The 14,969-nt window shown below is 40.5% G+C and overlaps 1 protein-coding gene across 2 annotated transcripts in view; it reads right to left on the reverse strand.

Annotated features, from left to right (window-relative positions):
* PDSS2 (decaprenyl diphosphate synthase subunit 2) overlaps window positions 1–14,969 on the reverse strand; it is a 339,874-nt gene that overhangs the window by 112,357 nt on the left and 212,548 nt on the right. For both annotated transcript variants that reach the window (XM_073627025.1, XM_073627026.1), the window contains exon 4: window positions 5,296–5,494. In XM_073627025.1, the coding sequence (XP_073483126.1) occupies window positions 5,296–5,494 (199 nt within the window). The remainder of the gene's footprint in view (window positions 1–5,295; window positions 5,495–14,969) is intronic.

A 14,969-nucleotide genomic window follows, 5' to 3' on the forward strand; every position in this document is an offset into this window, starting at 1 on the left:
GGTTAACCCACACGTAGGCTGCCATGGAGTCTGTCAGGAAAGTTAAAATTATAATATAACTTCCAAAAACCGGAATAGACCTCAATTGTTTTATAACTGATTTTTAAATCTGTCAGTTTTTGTTTCTGGTTTATATCCCTTTTTTCTTTTCTCCCCTTCCTTTTTTTGTCTAATTCAATTCATTTTTTATATATATATATATATATATATATATATATATATATATATAAAAATTTGTAAACAAATTTTTGTAATTTTATATATTTTTTTTTTTTTTTACGTTTATTTTAAATGTATCCTTTTATTTTATTCAAAGTGTTTTGGATAATTACTATCTTGAGCCACTACATGGCCTCAGACTAGTATTATGAAGATAGAAAGTTAATTACCCATTTTCAATCACAAGATGGCGCTAATGTGTATTTGCAGGCGCAAACTAGTCTCTGATAGAAAAATAGAGTTTTTTTTCTTCCACTTCCGGTTTATTCCGGTTTTTGGAAGTTATATTATAATTTTAACTTTCTGATCTTATCATCTACATCATACTGCAATGACTAGGTATGATGTTTTAAGTATTTGTTACACTAAATGTGTTATTAAAAAAGATTGTGAGCACCTTAGAGTAAATACCAGGTAAAAAAATCCCAATAAATCCCGATTTGATAAAATCACACATGTGACCAGAAGTAAGGTTATTTATACCCTTACCAAAATGGCAGAATCGCAACTTTCTGAAGATGGCCGTTTGATTGGCTGAAACGCGCGTAGAGGTTGGCCCGCAGCATTGTGTCATTGTGACACACTTCTGGTCCCGGAAATCAACCAGTATACCGTGGTGGCGGCGGCATACCACTGCATTTGGGCAGATTTCCTGAGAACTTACCTGCTGTTCACACTGGGTGCCAGGTTTACAGGTACCCTTACATGTGAGTTTAATTACTGTTTGTTTTTTATATGGAATAAATGTTTTAAAATGTTCCTGCGCAATGAGGCTTTTTCTGTCATTTGCATGAGGAACATCTACCCCAAACAACGCTAGTATATAGAGGAATGAGGCCCTCTTTATCATATCCAGTCATATGAGAAAGTATTGATCCCGAACCACATCAGTCCACAGAAAATCCATGGGGACTGCCCCACATGCGTGTTTGGCCAAACTAGAAAGAGTTGGTCTATTTGGATGGGTGAGTTCACATCCATGTGGGGGCACTGTCCTGTGAGCACATATCAAGCACGGATTCATATCGACTTTGTAGAGTACAAGCACTTTAATTGGGATTTGGAACTTTTTAGTGCTTCAAGTTTACTGATGTTTGCAACAAATCTTCTGTATGGGACTTTCTAGCGTTTTTTTAAAAACGCACCAGGTTTCAAATGTGATATCTATCTAATCTTTGTGGTACTTCGCGTAAATCATCTGCATGGGACTTTTTAGCAATTTTTCAAAGTCGCATCAGCTTTCAAATGTGATATTTATTTAACATTTGTGGCACTTAACGCAGTATTTTTATTATAAGGGCATAGATTACTGGAACCATGTCCTGTGGTCTGATGAGACCAAGATAAACTTATTTGGTTCAGATGGTATCGAGCGTGTGTGGCGGCAACCAGTTGAGGAGTACAAAGACAAGTGTGTCTTGCCTACAGTCAAGCATGGTGGTGGGAGTGTCATGGTCTGGGGCTGCATGAGTGCTGCTGGCACTGGGGAGCTACAGTTCATTGAGGGAACCATGAATGCCAACATGTACTGTGACATATTGAAGCAGAGCATGATCCCCTCCCTTCGGAGACCGGGCAGCAGGGCAGTATTCCAACATAACAACCCCAAACACACCTTGAAGACGACGAATGCCTTGCTTCCTCAAACGGAAGGTGGAGGAGCGCAAGGTCTACAACATCCACTAGCTACATGATGTCGTCATCGAGTGGAAGAGGACTCCAGTGGCAACCTGTGAAGCTCTGGTGAACTCCATGCCCAATAGGGTTAAGGCACTGCTGTAAAATAAAAGGTGGCCACACAAAATATTGACACTTTGGGCCCAATTTGGACATTTTCACTTAGGGGTGTGCTCACTTTTGTTGCCAGCGTTTAGACATTAATTGCTGTGTGTTGAGTTATTTTGAGGGGACAGCAAATTTACACTGTTATACAAGCTGTACACTCACTAATTTACATTGTAGCAGAGTGTAATTTCTTCAGTGTTGTCACATGAAAAGATATTTTAAAATATTTACAAAAATGTGAGGGGTGTACTCACTTTTGTGAGCTACTGTAACAGCCCAAAGGCAGAAGACTCAAAGTTATCAGCTCACAAGATTTCTGGTTCAATGAACAATTGTGTTTGTCGAATAGATTTAAAATACTTTTAATTGTATATTTAACAGAACAAAAGGGAGCAAATAAGACAAATGTGTTGTTAGAGTTTCAAATCAACATATTTAAGTCAGCGCTTAGTGGTGAAAAAGAAAAACTGCGTGCAAATAGGCACAGATATACATTATATTACAACCTAAAGAAACAAATAATAAATGCAGCACTCAATATAAAACATGAAAATATATATGACACCCGTGCAAATCTTAGTAAGGGTCCATATATAAATGTAACTGAAATATGGTATTAAAATCATTTGTGAAAAAAATATAGTCAAATGATAAAGTGATCCAAGTAGAGCTTTTTCTGATCCTTCACCATAAAGTATACCCACCAAATAGTAAAAATGCACACTCACCAAAATGTAATGCTGTCTAACAAATACACAAAGTGCAGTATTTATTAGCAAAAATCATAATAAAAGCAAATAAAAGTGAATAAAAAAAAACAAAATATGGCTAAAACATATGCCACTGATATCACTTCGCCAATCCGCCAATCTGGTATAGAGTGGTGGCAGGACCTCAGGCAGATAACCTCGCTCTTCAACTGTTTTGCCCGACCGCACATCCTTAGGAGCTTGTACAATACATTTTAATTCATTTTTATAATGTTATTTGCGATTTGAGTCACCAATAAATACTGCACTATGAATTTTGTCTTTGTTTCTGGTGGTTCGATTTGGATGTGAATGCTATATATATATATTCCTGGATGGAATCATGAGATATAAGATTGGAGAAAAACAACTTTACAGTTCATACAAGTAGAGGAGTAGTGGAAGGAGTTACACAACAGTAATTGAGTGCATTTGGCTGTTCTATTTCATAGATAGAAATATATTTTGGTGAGTGTTCAAAATACTTATGGTGAAGGATCAGATAAAGCTCTACTTGGATCCTCTTTATCATTGGGCTTTGTTTTTCACGGATGATTTGAATACCATATTTTAGTTACATTTGTACACGGACCCTTACTAAGATTTGCACAGGTGTAATATATATATATATACATACACTTTAGGGCTAGTTTTAAAAAAGCGGAATTTTGACTTCTCTGTCAATGTCATATCTTGGTGTACAATACAGGACACATACTGGATATTCATAGACTTTGGTTTATAGGCCAGTGCCTTCAGGCGATTGGACACTGGCAAAGCTTTGATGAACACGCCCCTAGGGCGTAGCCATATAACCCTACCCCACTCCACGAGTCCTCAATTTTTTTAGCAAGTAACACAGGAACAGAGGGGAGGGTGTCCTGTGCTGCACTTCATAATGTGTCACTTACAGGTAAGTCAAAATTCCTCTATCTTACAGTACATGACACAGGCTAGATATTCACAGACCCTGGAACATCCCCAAGCAATGAAAAGGAAAAATGGGCAACAACATTGCTTGTTTTTTGGCACAGCAATAATAAGGATCAACAGATCCAACTCAGAGTGCTGTTTCAAGAAACTTGTTGCCAAAAGCTAAATCTACAGAAGTTACACCTGGTAGAATTTGGTAAAGGGATGAACTAAAGATCAGGTAGCGGCCTTGCAAGCCTGGGCAACAGAGGCTTGATGTCACAATGCCCAGGAATCACTCAAGATATGGGGATTGAGCATTTATGAGTATTGGAGGTGTCTTATCCTTTGGAGCTCTTGAGATTTTTTTAGCAAGCTCCTGAGATGAGATGTCATCCATCTGCCAATAGTGGATTTTGAAGCAAGATGTCCTATGCGAGGCCATGACAACAAGATAAAGAGAAAGTCTCTTTCTTATATAAGCTGGGCTTTTAGATAAACCCTGATAACTCTGACAGCAGACAGACAACGAGGAGCAATCTCTTTGGGGTATTTACTGCACAGGGAGAGAAGGACTTTGTCTTTATTAAGGTGTAAACTGGATACCACCTTAAGTAGAAAGGTAGGTCCCGGGTGCAAGACATGGTTTTTGGGAAGGATCAATAATGGCTCCTAATAAGAGAAAAGTGCTATTTCAGAGATATGTCTGACTAACATGATGGCCACTGAGAAAGCCACTTAGCAGGAAAGATCATCCAGAGTTCCCTGATGAGTTCAAAGGGAATGACAGAATCAGTGATGGGGGCCTTGAGAAAGAGGGTCTGGCCTGATGGAAAAAGCCAGGGATTGTCTCCTAGAAGTTTGAGTATACTTGTGTACTCGAGTAGTCAAGGCACGATTTGCATTGGAGGAATGGCATATATGAACTGGAACAGGGTTTAGGAAATTATCAGAGTATCCAATGCCAGTGTTAGAGGATATTTGGTCCTGGCTACAAACAGGGGTAACGTGTTGTTCAAACTGAAGCCCAGGATGTCCACATAGGGTTCCCTATTTCTGACATAGCAGATTAAAGATGTCAAGATGAACAACCCATTCCCCCTTGGTCCAGGCGTTGACAGTTGAGGTAATTCGCATTCAATTATTCAGTTCTGAAATGTGAACAGCAGAGAAGACTGAACAGTGTTTATCCAACCATGAGATCACGGGTAAGGGACATTCAGGGACAGATGTAAAAATCATGGATTTTACAAACTGTGAATTTACTGACAGTTGGCAACCCTGCTTCTATTATTGAATTAGAAGGCAGTAAGGACTTGATTGATAAATCTTAAGGAAAATAATAAGTGAAGCAAATGATTTCTCCATAAAAAATAGGCAGTCCATTACCTTAGGACATTAGCAAAAACTGAGGTCTCATGTAGTGCGGTAGCGTCACAGGGGTATGTCCCAATGGATATGTCCAGAAAAGCTATGCCAGTGTCCAATCACCTGAAGTAACCAGCCTATAACCCATGGTCTATGAATATACACATTGTGTCCTGTACTGTATGATTATGATAAATGGATTCAACTTTTTGACATTACAGGAACATGTGCACGAACATATATTGATGTGGTTTCACTATACCTTTGTGTTCTGTAGCTGTGCTAATCCAGTGCAAGCATTTGCTAGTAGGAAATCTCCACTTAGAATAGCCATTTTATTCCCAAACTGCATGTCCTTAAGGGGACCATCACAGCTCTTTAGCTCCTCAATATTAACAATCCCACGGTGGACAAGGAAAGCTGTGTGTATCAGTTCTGTAATTTCAGCCAGATTCCGTTGGCTTTAGAGAAAAATTTAAAAAATAAAACAACATAAATGATAATACATTTTAAATATAACCCTTTTTTTTTAATAATAGTGTACATCAAATTACAAAACACCATCCAATACAATCAAACGCCTTGTATTTGTTATATTGTGGCAAAAAATACAAATCTTCACTTAGATTTTGTTTTCCAAAGAAATAACAAGCTTATGCTCAAGCTGAAGGACCAGACATTTGTAGTAGGATACATGCTGCAGTGCAATGTATGTGACAAATATTTATTTCTAAAAGCAACTTGCCATGATAGAAAAATGACTTGGGGATCTTTCAGAAAATTCTAGTTGCCTGGATGTCATACTGACCCTCTGACTTCACAATCACTGACCCAGAACAAGCATGCAAGTCAATAGTTTGGACTTGTAGTTACTGAAGCCAAAGGCAACCAGGAGATTAGATGGAGACCAGATGGAAGCAATGGCACCAAATGTACCTTTTGTGTTGTTTTGTGATTTGATTTGGACGGTTGGGGAACGGTTGGTTCCCCATTGAAAATGTCACCTTATGACGAAACGCATCTGGGAAGTACGTGCTGACGTCACCACGTCGCCCTATTGAGGACGGGAGTTTTGTTTGTTTGCCGGCCGGCATCGCTTTTATCTTCTTGTATACTGTAAGTGCATTTTGTTTTAAAATAAAATAAGGTTAAAAGGTATCACACTATCTTGCCATATCTTTTATAATATGAGTATCGCGGAGCTTTGGACATGTCTGGCATGATGGGTCTACATCGTTCTATGCAAGGAGGCGTTTTTCCAAGGCTGTGTCAGTTTGCTCATCTAAAGTTTTGCATCTGGTAAGCAGGAACTCTATGTGGTTTGCTGCACGTTTGAAACCCCTTCACCAATACTAATCGGTGATCGATATCCACTCACTTATGTTTTATATGCATCTGGTAAGCAGAATTTTTATAAGGTGTTGGTGTATATACTTATTTTCCTACTCAGATATTACCCACTACCTGCATGATTGTATGTCACTCACACAGAGGTCCTATGTGTGTTCATATGCACTGGGTGTTTTTTATGATTTGTATATGATTTATCACTGTGTGAGGGCCCCCCCCCCGTTTTTCTTTTTTTCTTTTTCACATTTGTTGACAGTATTACGCTATGTTGTTTTTCAAATTTTTTTGGGTTGAATCTTTGTGAATCCACGTCCATTTTCACGAGTGTAAATTTGTCCTAATTCACCGGGATTGGTTCCTTAAAGGCCCAGGCTGGATTTAAGCCACTTGCTATATTTGGCTTACCATCTGGTAAGCATTCTACCTACCATTTGTTGTTTTTTCCAGTTTGATTCACTTGAGCATCTAGTACCATCAATTGGACTATTGAGGATTTTTTATACATTTTTTCTTCTATTTTTGGACTTACACTAATTCAAAGAACTTTAAAATATATTTTTTTCACATCATAACAGTGTATATATGTATACAATAGTTTAATGCGCGGCTTTCTGCTTTATATTTTGTATTTGGTGTACCCCACTTACAGCTGCAGCTTCACTCATCCATCTCCAGCGCAGTTTTTTTCTTTCTTTTTTTCTGGTGCTAGAATTATTGCTCTCGCTCTGACGTTCGCGACAATACCTTACACATGTGGTGCGATCACCGTTTACATAAGTGTGCGGGAGTAAGGTATGCATTCGCACATAAGCACGGTGGGATGGGGGCACTTAACATTTTTTTTATTATTGTTTATTTTATACAATTGCTTTTTTTACCTTTTTTTGTTCTAATTTTATTGCTATCACAAGGGATAAACAACAACCCTTGTGCCAGCATGGGTCCGCGACAGGTCCTCTTTATGGAGAGATTTGGGGTCTATTAAACCCCATATCTCTCCTCTGGTCTCCAATGCAGCTGATCAGACACAGATCGGTCTGATCGGCTGCTTTTCTGGCTGCTGGTGGGCAGGTAAACAAAGGGGCGGAAGTGAGGAACTACTCGTCGCTCTTTGTTTCCTGGGGTTACAGAGAGAGGGGAACCACGTCAGTTCCTCTCTCTCTGTACAGGGCAGCCATCGCGATGGGACCGGAGAGCCCAGGAGAGGAGGCGGTGGCGGAAGGGGGGTGGGACCCCCTTCTGCCACCCACAGAAGTGATCGAAAGGCTAATTAGCCACTCTGATCACTTCTGCATAAAACTGAATCACCAGCTGAAAATAATGATACTGGGATGATGCCTGTAGGTGCGGGTATAACCACTGAAACCCAAGGATGTCCATGTACGTACCCTGGGTGTCAAGTGCTTAATTTGTGAAAGGGGGGGGGGGCAAAACACCAGTGAACCCAATGGTGGCCACACATATTTTGAGTTTATTATCTGATCAAAATGATCAAATAGGCAAACAATCAAATATCCATAACTTCCCTTCTGATCGATTTAGAATCAGATTTGCTCAAAATGAGTCGATTGGCCAGGGTGAAAAATTATCAATTAGATGATTTGCTTATTAATTCAGTTTGCAATAGATATAAATGGCACTGAACCTAGATGGCTGCAGCTGTCCCCCGCCAGCTCTACCTCTAGAAGTGAGCAATCAAACAATGCTAATTGCTCACTTTTCCCCCTCCGCTTTGAGCAGACAGCGGTAACTGTCAGTCACCGGCTCTCTACTCTGCCCCTCCAGCACTCATTTGAGCACTGGCCTGTGGAGGGGGCAGAAGGGGCTGGCTCAGGCTCATAGCAACATGAGAGCCTGAGACAGCTGCCACTCCAGACATCTAGGTGGATCCCGACTGTAAAGTCCGGATCTTTCCCAAGCCTGAAATGGCTGGGTGACGTCAGCCTTCAGCCGAATTGCACAACTGTAATCCATAGGAGAAGTAGGGCCAAAATAGTCTTGGTTATACTTCTCCTTTAACCACTTGCCAACCGCTGCATACCGATATACGTCAGCACAATGACAGCGGTGGGCAAATGGGCATACCTGCACATCCCCTTTAATTGGAAGGGCTAGCGGGTGTGCGCGCCTGCCGCGTACAGCGTGACCATGCTGGTGTCCCGGCGATCGTGTCACGGAGCTGCAGAATGGGGAGATGCCTATGTAAACAAGTCATTTCCCCATTTTGCCTTGTGACATGACAAAAATAACTGCTCCCTCTGATCGGGAGCAGTGATCGCTGTCATGTCAGTGGTAGCCCATCCCCCCCAGTTATAAATGACAATGGTCCCAAAATAGTGTCAAAAGTGTCCGATGTGTCCGCCATAATGTCACAGTCACGATAACAATTGCAGATCGCCGCCATTACCAATAAAAAAAAAAAAGAATAATAAAAATGCCTTAAACTATCCCCTAATTTTGTAGAAGCTATAACTTTTATGCAAACCAATCAATATACGCTTATTGCGATTTTTTTATCAAAAATATGTAGAAAAATACATATCCGCCTAAACTGAGAAAAAAAAAAAAATTATATATTTTTGGGGGATATTTATTATAGCAAAAAGTAAAAAATTTTGCTTTTTTTTCAAAATTGTTGCTCTTTTTTTGTTTATAACACAAACAATAAAAACGCAGAGGTGATCAAATACCACCAAAAGAAAGCTCTATTTGTGGGAAAAAAAGGACGTCAATTTGGTTTAGGTGTAATGTTGCACGGCCGCGCAATTGTCAGTTAAAGCGATGCAGTACCGAATCGCAAAAAGTACTCAAGAAGGGGGTAAAATCTTCTGGGGCTAAAGCGGTTAAAATCCATAATAGTCCATTGCTTTCACAGCAGAGAGTGGCAGTAACCGCATAGAATGAGGCAAACTTTGTCAATCTGGAAAAGGAACACAAGGGGGCACCAACTAAGTGCAGTATCAAAACACAAGTTTTTTAAAAAGCCAATCGACAACTCACATGTAAAATGAAAGCGACAGACATGCCTGATTTATTTAAAGTCTAATGGTATGCACAAGTCAGGTTCTCTGACTATACTGATGTCTCTGCTCCTCACCGCACTCACAGACCATGGGGAATTGCGACTGGAAGTAGCAGGGTTAGTGTGGAACGAAACTAGAAGTGACTTCACCAAGGAGCCGCAGAAAGGGGTGTGGTTACACGTTTCAAAGCTTCTGCTTCTTTATCAAACCTGCTACACACTATTATTATTATTATACAGGATTTATATAGCCCCAACAGTTTGTGCAGCGCTTTACAACATGAGGGCAGACCATACACTTACAATACAAATCAATACAGGCGGGATCAGAGGGCCCTGCTTGTTAGAGCTTACAATCTAGAAGGGAGGGCCAAGTGGAAACAAAAGATAATAACTGTGGTGGTGGTGGGGGGGGGGGTGAGCTGATGGAGAAAATGAAAATACAATTGTTAGGTGTGGGTAGGGTAGGCTTCTCTGAAGAGAAGGGTTTTCAGGGATTGTCTAAAAGCTAATAGAGTAGGAGATAATCGGACAGATTGGGGTAAGGCATTCCATAGGATTGGAGAGGCTTTGGAAAAGTCCTGGAGGCGAGCATCCGAGCGGAAGCCAGTGGAGGGACTGACTGAGGTGAATGAGTCTGGCAGCAGCATTCATGATGGATTGAAGAGGTGATAGACTATGTAGAGGTAAGCCAATGAGAAGGCAGTAGTCGAGGCGAGAGATGACCAGCGAGTGAATTAAGAGCTTTGTTGTGTCATTGGTTAGAAAGGGGCATATTCTGGAGATGTTGCGGAGGTTGAAGCAGCAGGATTTGGACAGTGATTGGACGTGGTGCTTAAAGGACAGTTCAGAGTCCAGGACTACACCTAGAACCCTGTCATGTTGAGATGGGCTTATAGTTGTGCTATCGATTATGGGGGAGGAAAAATTATAAGTTTGGTTTTGAATAGATTGAGTTTGAGGAAGTGGTGTGACATCCAGACTGATATATCTGAAAGTAAATTAGTGATACATGAGGAGACAGAGGGAGTGAGCTGAGGGGTACTATGGAGATCATGATCTATGGGCAAGGTAAGTCTGCAGGGGACAGCTCTGGAGAGAAAAACATTACAGCACAAAACAACTTTTTACTATTTTTACAGCTGCTTTGAGACAATATTAAAAAGTGTAAAGTGGAGCTGGTTCTTTAGGGCTTGGTTTAGGTTACAATTAAGAGTAACATTTAAAGCAGAGGGCCGCCCTAAAAAAAATAAAAAATTACATAAAAATGTTCCTAAAAAAACGGAGGAAAAAAAAATGAAAAAAACATTTTTTTTACTTACCAGAAATGGCTGTTGCTAGGCAGATCGTCCTAATCTGCCACTTCCTACATCACGGTGATCTTCAGTCTTCTCCTCCTTGCGTTGTCTTCTGGGTAATAGGGCACGCTGTGTTCTGGGAACTGTGTGTGTCCCAGAACACAGCTGGCCATTCACAAATCGCTGCGCGACTCGCGCATGTGCAGTAGGAAATGGTCAGTGAAGCCGCAAGGCTCCACTGCCTGTTTCCCTTAGTTCGAATGGTGGCGCCGGGACCCGAGAGCCGAGTGATGGGTCGGCCTCAGGCGGCCGACATCGTGGGCACCCTGGACAGGTAAGTGTGCTTATTAAAAGTCAGAAGCTATAGTGTTTGTAGCTGCTGACTTTTACCTTTTTTTTTTTTTCAGCTGGCCCTCCGCTTTAAGGTTTAAGAATAAACAATACCTAAACACAAATAAAAATGCCTTGTATAAACTTTATTGTATAAATGTAATTTTAAGGCCTCATGCACACAGGACGTTTTGCTAACTCTCCTAGACTCCTTTCCACTTAGCAGCAGCATTGTGGCAGAAAACAACGCTTAACATTTGTAAACTCATTTAACGCAATTAGGCATGTCAAGTGCTTGGGCATTAATTTAAATGGCGAGAATAATAATTTATTCTGGCCTTTGAAACAATAACACGCTCAAGCTCTAAACGTGTCTAGCACTTAGGCCGTTTAGCGGCATTAAGTGTTCTTTCTGCCAAAACTCTGCTGCTTCTGAACGCACTGTTTGTGGGGTTTTCCTTTTATCTCTAAACTCCTCTAAATGCTTATGTCAACATGAACACACATGCGAACATGTATTTGGTAGAGGCCAGGGATCGCATGCTAACATTTGGAGTATGTCTGTGTACCAGGTTCTTATGGGTCAGTTTGGAACAATGAGAACCACTGGCTTCTTCTCTTGCTCTATTTTGCAGGGCAGTCGAAGACCAATTTTTTTACTAGAAGAAAAGTATAGTTTAGCCTGAACTGAGTCCACAGAATTATCAGAACATCTAATGCCAGTGCTAGAGGATCCCTGTATTTGTGATTGAATGCGGAGGCCAGGACATCTAGGTCTGGAGCCTCCACATCCTTTGGCTCAGGTAGTGACAGCGGAGGTAATTTGCCTTCCAACTGTCCACTCCTGTTTCCAATGTAGCCTTGAAGGCTACATGACTCCTGGTGCCCCCTTGGTGATTAATGTAGGCTGCAGATATGGCATTGTTTGATTGGGTGTCCCTGAAAAAGAGGTGTCCAGTGGTGCAGAGCATTTTTTGATCACTTTAAGCTTCAAGATGATGATGGGAAGCCTGGCTTCCTCTGGTGGTCATGTTCCTTGCAGTGTGAAGGCCTAGAACATTCCTCCCCACCAGAGAGACTGGCATCTGTTATCACCTTCCAGTGATATGCTGTCAGGGCTAGGTTAGAAATCGATCAAGCTAGGGAGTGAGATAGGTAAACTGTGTAGGGACTGGGTTAGGGCAAGACTTGGTGGATTTTGTGTTCCAAGTCTTGCACCAAAAGAAGAGCTGAATTTTGCCTTGGAATTTGAAGCCTGATTGAGTGTTAAGGTGCTTTGCGTTTGGTAAGTCCCTGAGGAGGGGGCTTTTAAACCCTCTGCTGTGGAAGAAGAACCTTTCCTCTTGTAAAATCTTTAACAAATTTATCAAGTGCCTCACCAGAGACATCCTCCTTCAAAGGGCAAACACGCAATGCACCTGTTATAGGCAAGATACTGAGCATATGATTAGAAATCAGAACCATTTTGAAAATCTGAGTTGTCAATTGTGTAGAGCAGCAACACAAAACAGCAAGGCAGAGTGTAATTGCTCAGTTGAGGTTCAGTCCTGGAACACAGGATTACATTGGTTGTTTATTTCCTTAGTCCAATAAGCTGTGATCTGGCAAAGAGAAATAGCAGCATTAGCTGGTTGCAGAGCTAGACCTGCAAGACTAAAGTAAGTCTAAGGGTGTCTCAAACATTCTGCCAGTGGATTACAGTACAGTAAGATTTTTGTTTAAGACTGGGACCACACAGTCTGCTACTGGAACGGACCACTCTTTAGTGAACCAATTTTCTACTGGAGAGAACCCAGCAATGATTCCCAGAGGGGGTGAAAATCTTTTCTGGATTTACCCAAGCATCATACAGTATATTGTCCCTTTTATTTTTCATTAACAGGGAATATCTTTTTCAGATTTAGCAGATCTCTCTGTTACTAAAGGGGCATAGCAAGGCAGAGGAGAATCAAGTGCAACAATGACAAGGCTTTAGCACACAGCATAAATTAGCATATAAACAATGGTAAGAATATTGTGTGAAGCCATAACATCAGATGTATATGTCCTTCTGTCCTTTTATTTCCATCCTTGTCTGCCCAGTACTGGGCAAGCTCTGAGCGCAGAGGCTGAACAGCGGCACTGAAGGTCTAGTCCTAGAGACACATTTTCTATACACATCAGACTTCTTATCTATTGATTAATACTACATAGCCCCTGGCTCTATGCGGTGAGTGCTTCTCTTCTATACAGTGTTGGATTGGGCGGCCTGACCTCCTACAGTGGTGTGAAGTGATATTACCAAGCGATCCCATGTATTTGGATGGAACTGGATGACCATATAAGCCGAACCGTACATGTTTTGCTGTAGACTTTTTTTTTAAATTAATTTTAGGCTGTAACATTGTCTGGTGCAGTATGATCATTTGCAAAATCCTATTTATCAGTGCCACAAAAACAGACAAACATGAACGATCACTGAAATATGATTATCTATTGTGCTCATCTATTCTGAAACTAGTGTAACTATCCTGTTCTTAAACTAATAAAACTAGCTTGTATCTGGTCACATACAGTATAATTTAAAAAAAGTATAAAGATAAATGTGAAAGAAGCAATCAATGATAACATTTTCAGGGTGTAGTTTTTCTATGTACTATTCTTTTCTTCTATTTCAATGCCTCTTCCTGCGATCTTTAAACATAAACTTGAGCTAACTTTACAAAGTTACTATGAATCATGAATACATGACCTGGATCTTGGTGCCAGTCAACTCCCAACAGAGCTAATCATATTTTTGCCCTTTCTACCTAATCAAATCCCAAGGGGTTGATTAGTCGGACCATTCCGCAGGCAGTCTGGCACTAACCCTCAAGAGAGGTCAGACCTAATGTTGTCTTATTTACTTTAACCTGGTGCTTAGAATCATAATGAAGACAATAATTTTTGGGCATTGCACACCATTTAAAAGGAGAAAAACATCTACAGAAAAAAATATTCCTAAGTAAAATCACTTGACCCACAGAGGTTATATAGTTTATATGGTTAGACTTGTTGAGCAAAGCGATTAATAATAAGCTTCAATAGAAGGAATAATGCTAAACAGGCATTAGGCTCTATTACCTAAGGACTCATATGCACACAGTTGCAAAAAAAACGCTGCATTCAGATTCATAAGGTACACATTTTTTTGTACAGATCTGAATGCAGCTTCCAATACACACAGCAGCGTTGAGGTCTATAATCTGGAGCTGCATTCAGCGGCGTAGCAGTTAAATTCAAGATTCTATGTCTAAATGATGAGTATTTTGGAGTAAGTTAGGTGTGTATGCAGGTAAATTCATGTAAAACACATGCACAAGCATGTGTGCATATATTTATTCTCGTAATATATATTTGAAAAAATAAATAAATAATACAGAAAACAATATCTTGTACCCAGCACCCCGGTGGTCCAGTTTATGACCTGGCATTCTGCTGATGTGTTCTAATCCTGATGCTGCTGTGCTGTATGCTAACACAAAAAATGGCCAAGCATAGGTCCCAAGCACAACTAATAGCTGCTGTAAAGCAGCAATTAGAATTATAAGACACTGCACATACCAAATATTTGAGTTGTGTTCAGAAGGCAGTAGCATGGGAGAAGGTGTACAGACTTCTCATGTCAAACTGTGACATCCTCAATGCCAGGGACAAGGAGAGAGAACATAAGGCATATTACTGTCTGTAGAAATGTTTTAGATATAACGAACAATAACTTTGGCACACAGTGGGGACACGTATGTTAATATGTCTCTGTTAACATGTCTTTTCTGAGTATTTATGTATCGCATGTCTAAGCCGAGCAGTTATCCTGGGTTAATTTGTAAGGCTGCCCGATAGCACTGTATTGTGCAGGCAACCCTTCTATGTATCTTTCCCGGGTTGACACACATCAAAAGTTTTCTTTCACTGATT

The sequence above is a fragment of the Aquarana catesbeiana genome, linkage group LG04, assembly GCF_042186555.1.
Source record: "Aquarana catesbeiana isolate 2022-GZ linkage group LG04, ASM4218655v1, whole genome shotgun sequence".
Taxonomy (NCBI): Eukaryota; Metazoa; Chordata; class Amphibia; order Anura; family Ranidae; genus Aquarana; species Aquarana catesbeiana.